The sequence below is a fragment of the Panthera tigris genome, chromosome D3 (genome assembly GCF_018350195.1).
Source record: "Panthera tigris isolate Pti1 chromosome D3, P.tigris_Pti1_mat1.1, whole genome shotgun sequence".
NCBI classification, from domain to species: Eukaryota; Metazoa; Chordata; class Mammalia; order Carnivora; family Felidae; genus Panthera; species Panthera tigris.
In genome coordinates, this window is record NC_056671.1 from 17861369 (window position 1) to 17873992 (window position 12624).

The 12624-nt window shown below is 48.9% G+C and overlaps 1 protein-coding gene across 3 annotated transcripts in view; it reads left to right on the forward strand.

Moving 5' to 3' along the window:
- The first annotated feature begins 253 nt into the window (after nucleotides 1–253).
- Nucleotides 254–12624, forward strand: part of USP30 (ubiquitin specific peptidase 30) — a 28656-nt gene continuing 16285 nt past the window's right edge. The window contains exons 1-4 of one of the 3 annotated variants that reach the window (XM_042961611.1): nucleotides 254–809; nucleotides 4359–4468; nucleotides 5593–5775; nucleotides 10637–10740. In XM_042961611.1, coding sequence (XP_042817545.1) covers nucleotides 727–809; nucleotides 4359–4468; nucleotides 5593–5775; nucleotides 10637–10740 — 480 coding nt within the window. In that variant the 5' untranslated portion in view covers nucleotides 254–726. Of the gene's footprint in view, nucleotides 810–2755; nucleotides 3031–4358; nucleotides 4469–4686; nucleotides 4838–5592; nucleotides 5776–10636; nucleotides 10741–12624 lie in introns of those variants that run through there. The other 2 variants (XM_042961610.1, XM_042961612.1) reach the window with 2 other exon arrangements.

Genomic DNA, 12624 nt, shown 5'->3' on the forward strand with positions numbered 1-12624 from the left:
TGTGACCTTGGTTATATTTCAACCGTACAGCGCTCTTCTGGGGACACTCAGACTTCCCTGCCAATCTCCTTTCCTCCATTTACAAGCTACTTGTAAGCATCGTGGGTCTCCTGGGATGTGAAGTGTGGGTCATGATACGGGTGCTGTGAAGGCTGAAAGTAATGCACGTGACGTACTCAGCAATGCACGCAAGTACACCTTATGTGTGGTGGCTGTTATCAAAGGCCTAGGTTTCTCCATTGATGCCGTCAGAGACGGACCACAGGCTCACTAAGGCCCTTCCTCTGCAACCTATGTCCACTCTGACGACAATAATAACTATTGGTGGCCGAGGCCTGATCCCCGCTTTCGGGCTGGGCTGCCCTCTTCATAACGAAGAAAATTAAAATGACCCTTGGGGCTGTTAGTGGGACATCTGTATGTAAAACGAACGGAGCCCGAACAAAACTTGAAAAACCAAGCAGGCCGCAGGGCCTCCCTCGGTAACCGCCGCCCGCGCGCGTTGCTAAGCGGGGGGAAAAAGAAAAACAAGGATGTGGTCCGTCGTCTCTTGTTCTCCGGCGGCGGCTGCTTCCGGTTCTCCGGGGAGCCGGTCCCCGGCCTACCTTCCCCGGAGGAGCTGGGACTGTGGCCGCGGGTTCCGCCGCCTCGGGAGCCTTAGGAGCCCTCAGTCCAGCGAGGTGGTGGCGGCGGGGGGCGCGGCGGCGGGTCTCCCGCGCGGCCGCGATGCTGAGCTCCCGGGCCCAGGCGGCGATGACCGCGGCCGACAGGGCCATCCAGCGCTTCCTGCGGACCGGGGCGGCCGTCAGGTGAGCCTGGGGGGGGGGGGGGCGGCCGGAGAGGCCGGGGCCAGGGTCCCCAGCCTGGGCCTGTGGCGGCCTTTTCACGGCCCTGGCAGGGTCCCCGGGGCCGGAGCGAGCATTCTGGAGGTTTCTGCGTCGGGCTTGGTAGGAGACCCAGGCCCCGAGGCGGGACGGGGGATGGGCCTCCAGGGCCTCCAGTTGTTCGGCAACGCAGTTCTGTCAGCCCTCCCCAGTTCTGCTAGCGCCCCAAATTCTCTCAGCGCCCTGCCCTCCCATCCCCGCCCGCCACTGCCTCCTCCAATCCTGTCCTTGTCTCCAGAACTTCCAGACACTCTCGGGCTCGTCAAAGCCCCGAATTCTGCCAGTGCCCCTCAGACCTCTCAGGGCCTCACAGGCCTTCCAGGACCCCTTAATCCTTTCAGGGCACCCCCAGTCCTTCCGGACTCCCCAGCCATGTCAGTTCCTGGTCTGCCGGCGCTCCCCAATCCTGCCACGGTGCTCTCACGCCCTGCAAAGCACCCCGGGTCTTCCTCATTTGGGCAGTACCCCTATTCCTGTTGCCCCCCACCCTCCACCGCCTAGTTAAGCCAGGGATCGCTGATTCTCAATCTTATTAGTGAATCTCTATCTTGCAAGAGTCCCTGAACCGATCAGCACCCCTTAACCTGTGAAGGCTTCCAGTCCTGGTATGGTCTCCCATTCCTGCTAGGAACCCCAATAGTATGGGTCCCCCAATCGTGTCAGGGTCCCTATTTCCCTTCTCTTACTCATCCTCCCACAGGCTCCAGGCTTGAGAGCTGAGCGCTGCACCCCCATTCCTGACCCTAAATGACTGAGACCTGCCGCTCATCTCAGCTTCCTTCCTCTGGAACTGGAGCAGGTTTAGGGAGCTCCCAGGGCTGGGAGCCCTCAGCGGCCGTCCTGTCCAGTGCCCCCATTCTGCAGGTGGCAAACAGGCCCCGAGTCGGCTTTGCCTACAGCTGACCTCACAGTAGAGCTGGGGGAGAAGACAGGTCTTTTTACTCCCAGACCCCACTACTCTCCTCGGGTTGTCATTTTGCAGGGGAATGGGGTTTCCGGAGTCACCATGTGCTGGGGTTTTTGTCCATACCCTGCGGAGGACCTGGGCAAGCCCCCGCTCCCATCCCTTCGACGCTCTGTCCTTCAGGTTCCCGCACGAGGTTTGTGGTTTCCAGCACAGACCCGGCAGCCCTACGGGTGTGCGCTCAGATCCCCGCGGCCTCTCTCACTTTGACGGAGTTGGCTCGTCTCTTGGTTTCCTCATCCGTGAAAATGGAGATGATAATAAAATCTACCTCTGTGGGATTGTTCTGATGGGATAAGATCATCACAGTGCCTGGCATAGAGTATGCACCCCTAAATATTGGTGTTTGGTTAGGAGCGCCTGGGTGGCTCAGTCGGTTGAGCGGCCGACTTCGGCTGTGGTCATGATCTCACCGTTCCTGGGTTCGAGCCCCCTGTCGGGCTCTGTGCTGACAGCTCAGAGCCCGGAACCTGCTTCGGATTCTGTGTCTGTCTCTCTCTCTGCCCTCCTCTGCTCATGCTCAGTCTCTCTCACAAAAATCAATAAACATTTAAAAAAACTTTTTTTATGCTTTCAGTGATGGTTCTTTTTAACCTTTCAGGGCAGTTTCGTTAACGCACCTGTTGTGTGGAAGTCAGCACAGTAGTGCGCGAAGAAATTCAAGAATAGCTTTCACAAATGAAATTGAGATTATAATACTTAATAATTGTAGCAGCTAACATTTATTAAGCCCTCTGGTTTTTTTTTTTTAATATTTACTTACTTTGAGAGAGAGCACGTGAGCGTGGGAGGCGCAGAAGGTGAGAGAATCACAAGCAGGCTCCACGCTCAGCACGGAGTCCTGACACGGGGCTCGATCTCACAACCGTGAGATCACGACCTGAGCTGCTCTCAAGAGTTGGATGCTTAACTGACTGAGGCACCCAGGCTCCCCGAGCCCTTACTTTGCATCCTGTGCATTAGTGCTTGTTTGATTCTGAGAATTCCATGAGCTGGATCTCGTGATTGTGCCCATTGCACAGGTAACAGAACCGAGGCTGTGAAAGTGGAATGACGCCCTGAGGAATAGAAAAACCAGAATTGAGCCAGATTAATGCACCTGTCCTTTCCTAACCCAGCTCTGTGCATGTTCTATGGACTCTGTCTTAGGAGAACAAAGATTGATTTGGAATTCCGTTATCAGTTATGTATCGTATTAGTTGTGACCTTAGGGAGGTGTTGGTTGTTGGAGACAGAGTTACTCATATCACTAGTGACTCCTCATCGAGTTAATGTTGACTGAGCTGAGCTCAAAACAATGTTCACGGGAGCCAAATATTGGCATAAGAATATATTACACACACATATATACACATATCTAACACATATATACCAGTATATGTTGTATGTATGTGTATACACACACACACACACACATAGTTTGTCTTATTTGGTGGAAATACATAACTTTGCATAAAAACAGTGTTTTAAATTGCTGAAATGTCTTCGTTTGTAGTAAAATAACTTCAGTGTTTAAGCCAAGCCTCAAATTAAGAAATTTTTAATTTAGTAAATGTTTAGTAGATCGGTTATGCTATATATAGTATGCCCCTTCCCTATTTAGTATTTCTATATGTTGTCTCCAGTATCCAGTCATTCAGTAAATATTATTAGGAACCTGTTAGTTGCCAGGCATGATCTAGAGACTTGGGATATGCCAGTGAGTAAAAGAGACAAAGATCTCTGCCCACGGGGACTTGCATTCCAGGGGGGGAGACAGACAATAGCCCTAGTTAATGAGTGAATGTTACATTAGAAGGTGGTAAAAAGAAAAAGCAGAACTGGGTAAAAGGAACCAGGAGTACAGGTTCTAATTGTTGGTTAGAAGTGAAGGGGAGGGGGGCGCCTGGGTGGCTCAGTTGGCTAAGTGTCCCACTTTGGCCCAGATGACATGATCTCATGGCTCTTGAGTTCGAGCCCCACATCATGATCTCACGGCTCCACGTGAGCCCGGTGTCAGGCTCTGTGCTGACAGCTCAGAACCTAGAGCCTGTTTCGGATTCTGTCTCCCTCTCTCTCTGCCCCTTCCCCGCTTGCACCCTGTGTCTCTCAAAAATAAATAAACATTAAAAAAAATGAAAAAAAAAAAAAAAGAGATGAAGGGGAGGTAAGAGAGAGCCATGCAGTGATCCGGCAGGGGGGAGCATTCTAGGCAGAGGGAGGAGCAGTGCAAAGGTCCTGAGGTGGCCGGTGTGACAGCAGCGTGGGAGGCAGAGTAAGGGGAGAACCTTGGCATGCCCCCTGAGGGAGATGGGGCTTCTGTGCTCTGACTTCGGTTTTAAATCCTGACGTCTGAACGTGCTGATTTTCAAGACATAATCCTAACAGTATCATTACTTCAACTTGAAAGTGAGGTGTTTGGTGGGCCATTGGGTTATTTTGATGAAATGTTATTTCTGTGCACCTGTGTCTATAGTCATACGTATTGTGTCCATGATGAGGGAAGAGTGTAAGCCTATTTTCTTTTTTAGATATAAAGTCATGAAGAACTGGGGTGTTATAGGGGGACTTGCTGCTGCCCTTGCCGCAGGGATCTATGTGATTTGGGGTCCCATTACAGAAAGAAAGAAGCGTAGAAAAGGTAAGAATGAGGTCATCGCAGCCTAGTCTGTGCACTTGACCCCAGCCCTTCCCGTCCCAAAACAGTACAAAAAAGGGAGGGTTCTGTTGTTGTTGTTGTTGTTGTTCTCTTGTATCTTCGGTTTCCGAACAGTACTTTCTTTTAAAGAGAAGTTCATTTTAACGACTCATTATTTTAGACCCTGTAGTGAAAAGATTTCTGTTTCACCCCCTCTACAGTCTCGAGTTTGAGACGTGCTCCGTAATGAAAAAGTTCACGTGGCTGTTCTCCTTAACATGGTACTCGTGTTGTTCAGTGCCACAACTGACTCATTGTGTGACGCGTTTGTGGGTTCACCGACCAGCAGCTAGTCACGAGTAAACGTTTCAAGTTAGTGTCTTTAATACAAAATTCTCTTTCCTTAAAAAAGTACCCCCTCTTGTAAATGCTGCTCTCACTGTGTTGATTAAAAGTCAGCAACAACAAGCAAACCAAAAAGGGGATAAGGTGGAACAAAATGTTGATCGTTGTTAAATCTGGGGGTGGTTCCAATTAGAGTCCGTTACGTATCCTCTCTTCTTTTGTGCACAAAAGTTTGAGAACTTTGCATTAAAGAAAAGTTTCTTAAAAAGGTTTCAGCAGAAGAGGGAAGTACGTCAGGTTTTGTTGATCTCTTTGCAGAAAGACTGATCACAGTTGCTATGGTGGTGTCTTTCGAACTGATTCTAAGAACAAGATCATTGTCCTGGGGAGCAACAAAAGAACAATTGTTTTCTTCTGTTCTGAGAAACGTTGCTTTCTTATCAAAGGAGGGAGAAAAGGGGCGAAAGAGAGAGATGTTGTTACTAAGTGTTTTTGTACACTCAGCGTAAACCAAACTGTGCCAGACACCGTGGCGGCCTTCAGATGTAACACGTGACGGGGGACCTCCTTCTGTCGCTTACAGTCTCCTGAAGGAGCCACACTAGGACCGGGCCTCGGCGCGGATCGAATGCCTGGCCCCCGATGTCAGTGGGCACGGACTTTGTGAGATTGGGATTTTAAACTCCAGGCCACAGTGCAGAAACTCTGGCTCCCAAATGGGAGAGAAAAAAAGAGCCGGTCCCATGTGATGTGCTGTTGTCTTCTTCCCCCGACTTTTTCAGGGCTGGTGCCCGGGCTGGTCAACTTAGGGAACACCTGCTTCATGAACTCCCTGCTGCAAGGCTTGTCTGCCTGCCCCGCCTTCATCAAGTGGCTGGAAGAGTTTACCACCCAGTACACCAGGGATCAGAAGGAGCCCCCCCCACACCAGTATTTATCCTTAACCTTGTTGCACCTCCTCAAAGGTATCTAACTGGGAATTTAAAGGGGATTGTGTGCGTTTTGAAAGCAGCAGCCCAGGTGACAGGCAAAGGGTTAATAGCCTTTGTGTGAAAAAAGATCGTACAGATCGTTATAGAAAACAAACAAACAAAACACGGAGGGTCCAGTAGATACAAACAGCTGTTTTTTTAATTAAAGATGTAGCCATTTATTTTTAAATTATCGTCAGCTTATTAATAGCTTTTTTAGGGAAGAAAACACATCCACTGCCACTTAAACATTTTGATGGTGAGAAGTACTCTGGTTTATTAAAGTTTAAAGAAAAGAAGTGTCTTAGCCTAAGAGGTAAGGTAATTCGCAGAAGAAATAGTACAGATTGTATGCAGGTTCACAGTGTTATCTAACAGACCCTCAAATATTCAACGTGGCCATCATCGGAGAAACATAAATAGCATACTGGAGGGGTTATCGTCGTTTTGCTTGTCAGCAAAGACTGAACAATCCACAGTTCTGATGGGTGACGTGTTCACATGTGCTGGTGGTGGTGTAACGTAGGGCAGACTTTCTGGAAAGCAGCTTGGAACCACACAGTGATAGCTTGCAAAATGCCCGGTTCCATTTGACCTAATAATTCTGCCGACCGTGATTTGCACTCGCCTGAAATGGAATTCTGAGAGCAAGCCAGTTTAGGAATGGCTGAACAGCAACCCCGAGCTTGGGAAGTCACATATATAACAGTCTTGGTAAAGGGTGTATCGGTAAAGGAAATCACCAGTCCAACTTCATTTTTAGGCCAGTTCTTTTGACTGTAGAACGAGTTTTTCCTCCCATAACATCTGTTAACATCCCAAGGACATTCCACAGAACACGATTTGGGAAATGCGATTGTATGTACAAAGATCTCCCAACACGTTGTTACAAAGGAGGGCAGGGGGTAGAAGATGTCGATGTCCAGCAGTAGAATGATTAAGCAGTCAACAAAATATTACGTAGCTGTTATGAATCATCTTTATAAAGTGTTGTGTTGTATTGTTTTTTTAATTTGGGAGAGGCATAGGCTATAATACCGAGTTTAAAAAGAGCAGTGTTCAAAATACGATGTAATTTGACTTCAGCAAAGCAAAAATGTCCACAGATAAAGGCCGGACAGGCCGTTTTGGTCTTGTGCAATTGACAGTTTGGGAACATTAAGAGAAAACAAAACAACCATATTTCTATAGCTTACTCTCACAGTCAGGAAGAAAATGGATTTAAAAAACAGCTCATTGTTGCTTCACTGGGGTGTTTTCCCCGGCGAGCCCAGCCTGACACGGAAAGCGAGTTCTACTGTTCTGTATAACAGGCAGTTTGAAAATAATTTCTTCTAGGGGTGCCTGGGTGCCTCAGTCGGTTGAGCGTCCCACTTCGGCTCAGGTCATGATCTCACGGTTCATGGGTTTGAGCCCCACGTTGGGCTCTGTTTTGACAGCTCAGAGCCTGGAGCCTGCTTTGGATTCTGTGTCTCCCTCTCTCTCTGCTCCTCCCCCGCTCACGCTCTCTTTCTGTCTCTCTCAAACATAAACACAAATAAAAAAATTTTTAAAAATCTTCTACTACCCTGTTAAAAATAAATACCATTCCAGAGTGAAAAGCTGAAATGTCCCTACAGGCAGTATAATGCAGGTTCAGGAGCCGTCCTAGCGTGACCTCCGGTCTCCCCTTTTCACACGCGTGATGCTGTGCTGGGAGCCAGAGCCGTGCAGGGCCACTCCACCTCAGTCTGTTCTCCCCTCTCTGTGTCTGCTTCTCAGTGACTTTTTATTTTGGTTTTTAGAGGTAATTTTTAATTATGCAAGTAATGCATGAACAAATTCTCCTTGTAAAAAATTAAACCATTACATAAGGCCATAGTTCCCTTTATCACTGCCCCAATCCTGTTCCCCTCCTTTCTTCACAAAGTAAAATATAAGTGTATCCTTCCAGGCTGTTTTCTACGCGTTGAAATATGTTTTTAAGTACCCACAAAAATTATATATTGTCTCATTTATGTTTTTTCCTAAGCAAATAATATAATACATATTGGAGAAATGTCCTTGTCCCTACATATAGCTTTACCTCCTTCATTTTTTTTCTCTTTTGTGAGTTTATTGGTCTTCTGTCTTCTGTGAATTGCCTACTCATTTCCCTTGCCCAGTTTTTTGTTTTTGGGGTTTTTTTTAACTAAAAAAATTTTTTTTATTTATTCATTTTTTTGAAAGAGCAAGGGAGGGACAGAAAGGGAGAATCCCAAGCAGACTGCACTGCCAGCGCGGAGGCCGAGGTGGGGCTCGAACCTGCAAACCGCAGGATCGTGACTTGAGCCAAAATCAAGAGTCGGATGCTTAACAGACTAAGCCACCCAGGCGCCCCTCCGTTGCCCAGTTTTTAAAAATTGCGGCAGGATACCCATAACATAAAATTTACCATCTTAACCGTTTTTAAGTGCACATTTATGTGGCACTGAGTACATTCACATTGCTCTGCAACCATACCCCTCTTCATCACCAGAACTTTTCCATCATCCCATATCGAAATTCTGTATCCGTTAGGTAGTGACTTCCCATTCTCCTCTGTCCCCAGACCCTGGAAACCACTATTTTACTCCGTGTCTCTGAGTTTGACTCTGTATCTCATAGAAGTGGAGTCATAGAATATTTGTCCTTGTGTGTCCGGCTTGTTTCACTCAGCACAGCGTCCTTCAAGTTCATCCGTGTGGTAGCAGGTGTCAGAATTCTGTTCCTTTTTAAGGCTAAATATGAATAATGCTCCATTGTATGTACATACCACATTTTGTTCATCCATTCATAAGTCAAGGGACGTGTGGGTTGTTTCCACCTTTGGCTTTTGTGAATGATGCTGCTGTGAACGCCGGTGTGCAGATACCTACCTACTCGTGTCCCTGCTTTTTATTGTTTTGGTTGTATACCTCCAAGTGGGATTGCTGCACCAAATGGTCATTCCGTTTAATGTTTTTGAGGAACCACTATACCGTTTTCCAGAGCAGCTGCACCAGTTTGCATTCACACCAACAGGTGTGCAGAGGGTTCCAGTTCTCCACCTCCTCGCTCACGCTCGTTATTGTCTGTCTTTTTGATAGTAGCCATAATGGGCGTGAAGTGATTTCTCATTGTGGTTTTGATCTGCATTTCCCTACTGATAAGCGATGTTGCGCGTAAGTTTTTGTGTGGCCATTTGTATAGTTGTTTTGATCGTTTGTTTTTTTTTTTTATAAATGTCTACTCAAGTCCCTTGTCCATTTTTGAATTGGGTCGTCTGTATTTTTGTTGTTGTTGAGTTTGGGGAGCTTTTAACACGTTCTGGATATCAGTCCCTTATCAGATATGTGATTTGCAAACCTCATTCACTTTCACAATTGTGCAGTATCCAGAACGTCAGGATACCTCAGTTTATTTAGCTGTTGGCTTCCGGTGCCTTGTGGTCATAGATGGGCCCCAGCGAATGGTCTTGTACGTGCCCCTAGTGCACACGGGCCTGTGTTTGCCTGCAGTAGATCCTGAGAAAGTCAGACTGCTAGGACATGAATCATAGGACATGAAAATTAGTAGATATTGCTAAATCACCTCGTGGGATTTTAAGCAAAATTAGGCTAAAGGAGACATTAAAATTTTCCTTGAGAGGAAAAAAGCTACCACACAGGCTGCTTGAGGGGCGTAAGAGGAAGAAGGAGGTTCGGTTGCTGTCCTAATGGGCACCCTTTGTTCTGGAGGGTAGAGATGTGACACCAGGGTCCTCAGTGCTAAGAGGAGCCTCGGGACTTAGCACTGGCTCCCCGGGCTGCTGCTTCTCCACAGGCTACCCACCCCCAAAGTCCCCACCACGTTCAGCCTCCTGAGTCAGAGCCCGAAGTGTCCAAAGGACTGTCTCCAGTTTACCAACTGCAAATTAAAGAGAAGCAACAGGCTGGCTTAGTCGGTCTGGAGGTAGTTGAACTCGGGAAACTGCACAGAGGTGGCGGGCCCCTGTATTTTTATGTCCCACACTCTGTCTAGCAGCGCTGGGCCGGCGAGGCATGCGATGGAAGGGGGCCGTCAGGATCAGGAGTCCTCAAACTCTGGCCCGTGGGTCAGGTCTGCTCCGCGGCCTGTTTTTGCAAATAAAGTTTTATTCAAACGGCCATGCCCACTTACTTGCGGTCTGGCTGCCTTGGTGCCACAGCAGCAGAGTTGAGGAGTCGCGGCAGAGCCCACAGAGCCTAAAACGCCTACCGTCAGACCCGTTACAGAAACAGCTTGCCAACCCTTGATCTAGCTGTGATGACAGTATAGACTCGTGAGCCCGTCACACGTTCATTTTTGTTTGTTAGGCTTGGTTTTACATATGACTGAAAAGTGAACTACTCAGCAGACCCTTTCATGCTGCCCCGTAGAGCTTGTCCCGTGATGATCAGAAACTCCAGTGCAGACAGATACTAGCAGAGGCCCCGTGGCCCCAGAGAGAGTCCTGTTGGGTGGGGTGGGGCGAGGGGGTTAAGCACTGAGTGTGGGTTGGACTAGATGAAGTCTTGAGGGGCCTCCCGCCCTCAGAGTTGTGAGTTAAAATCATTTCATTCAGGAGGAATCTCGCAACAATTTATATCGATGACGATAATTCAAATAGCCGAAATCAAGTACTTCATTTAAATGCTATAGCCTCATGAAAGATCACATTCCTTCAGCAAATACACGGTGCCTAACAGCCCTCTGTGCATTGGTTGAGGCTACAAAGAGGAATAATGAAAGAACTATAACTCAAGGTGGATTTTACAGCGAGAGGCTTAATTAGCTTTGATATGTTGTGCAGGACAGGTTTCCTGGCTTGTTGTTAGGCTAGTGAATTTACTAATGGCGTCACCTTTTTGGTTTCCAGCTTTGTCCTGCCAAGAAGTTACTGACGATGAGGTCTTAGATGCGAGCTGCTTGTTGGATGTCTTAAGAATGTACAGATGGCAGATCTCTTCATTTGAAGAACAGGTGAACCTCCCATTCTGCCCACTAACGCGCTGGGGCCTGAGCTCGCGATGACGGCTGAAAAGTAGCCTCGTTGCTAAGGCATGAAGAAAAAATGCCAGTATCGACCTTGTGCTCGCCTGGCCTGAGTGTACATTTCTGTGGCATTCTAGCCTGCCTTAGTATTCTGGGACCAGATCGCAAGTTCTGTTCCCATTCTCGCGATCAGAGGAGAAATGCAGCGGGTTTTCTTTGTTTCTTACCCGTTGGGTGGAAAGGTTAGCAGGATAGGGCAGGAACACCTCATTGCCAAAGAGCCAACCTCTTTTTTGTTCTGGAGTGACTTTGCACGTCATTGGATACCAGGGCCACCTGGACCTTTCAGAGAGAGGCGGGTGGCTTTACCTTTGGGGCTCAGAGGGGCTTTTTTGAACCACACCCCCATTTTTAAAAAGAAATCCGTTTTTAGAGGCTAGATGAATTGAAGTAGCCCCAGACCTTGAGCAGCTGTCATATGCACCCCCAGGGCCTTCTTCCAGCCACTCGTACTCCCTTTCCCACAACTGCAGGGTCACTGCCTTTTTTGGTCCTGACCACACCCCACCCCCTCAGACCGCTGCTATTGCCGACGGTGAGTCTGAGACCGAAGCTGAGAGTTAAGTTTTAGGGACGGGGCGTTTAGCTTCCGGTGATGTGCTGGTACGGCCTCCCTGGCTACCTTTCCAGGACGGTCTCGGGACCAGCTTTGCGTGGGCGGCTTCTGCCTCCACCATCCAGATAATAGACCCAAGAAATGGGAGACAGCCCGTGGGTCCTCACAAGGGTGGGGCGGGAGTGAAATGCGTTTAAAAACGCTGAAAAGTGAGGGGGGAAGGCTTCCCAGCCCCCCTTGTTTTTAAAGACTACCTCTGTTTCCAGTTCAGTCTGAAGCTGCACGGGCATTACTTTGTAAACCGGGTGTTGACGCTTTCTACTTTCTTACAACGCATCTCGACGAATCCCTTGTACATTGAAATGTTTCTCCATTTAGAAAATTCTTACTAAATCCTCCTCTGGTAACTGGCACGATTTAGCTGCATTTTCCTCTCTCTAACCCGAGAGAATGGCTGAGATGTAGTCCCAGGGACATCGGATACCTTTGCTAAGTCGTGCTTGTCTGTCAAGGACCCTTGAGTGCAGTCCCAGTTACTCCTTGGATGTATTTCCAGCAGCTTCAGCAGGTAGCAGTCACTGAGCCCTGCGCTGTGCACGGGAAAGAGGCAAGCATGGCTGGCCGCCAGCCTCTTGCCCTCTGGAGGCAGCCGGAGCTACTGGCCCAGGGCCTTGTCCGCATCTCCGCTTTACTGACCTAGTCGGTCAGCAGCAGACTCGCACCGTCAACCACTCTTCAGGGTCTAGAGCCAGGGCTGTGGCAGCTGTGTTGGGCCAGTGTGCCTCCGTTGAGTTCTCTGATTTAATCCTCACTACGACCCCGTCAGGACTCACGGTCACTGTCCCCGTCTTGCGGATGAGAACACCGAGGTTCGGAGGAGCAGGGTGGCTTGCCCGAAGTCACACGGCTCTCTGAGTGGCAGAGCCAGGGCTGGAGCCCCGCTGGTGCTAAAGTGCCCGCCGAAGCCCCGCCCTCGTCTGCGATACCTTCCTTTCCTCGAGGCCGAGGAGCTCCGTGGCTCACAGACCCGATAGGGTTGGGTCTGACGGCATCTTGTCTTGAGATTTTTCCCTCTGGCGAACCCCTGCTCCAGCTTCAAGGGTTGGTCCAGACGCCTTGTCTGTGAGCTGCCCTGGAAAAGCTGGTCCCTTTCAGGCTGCGGCAGCGTCACTCGATAAATAGCCAGGCTGCCGCGTCCACCCCTGGGTTGTGCGTCCTTCGAGGGCCTTGCCCTTTAGCTTTGTACCTCCATCACT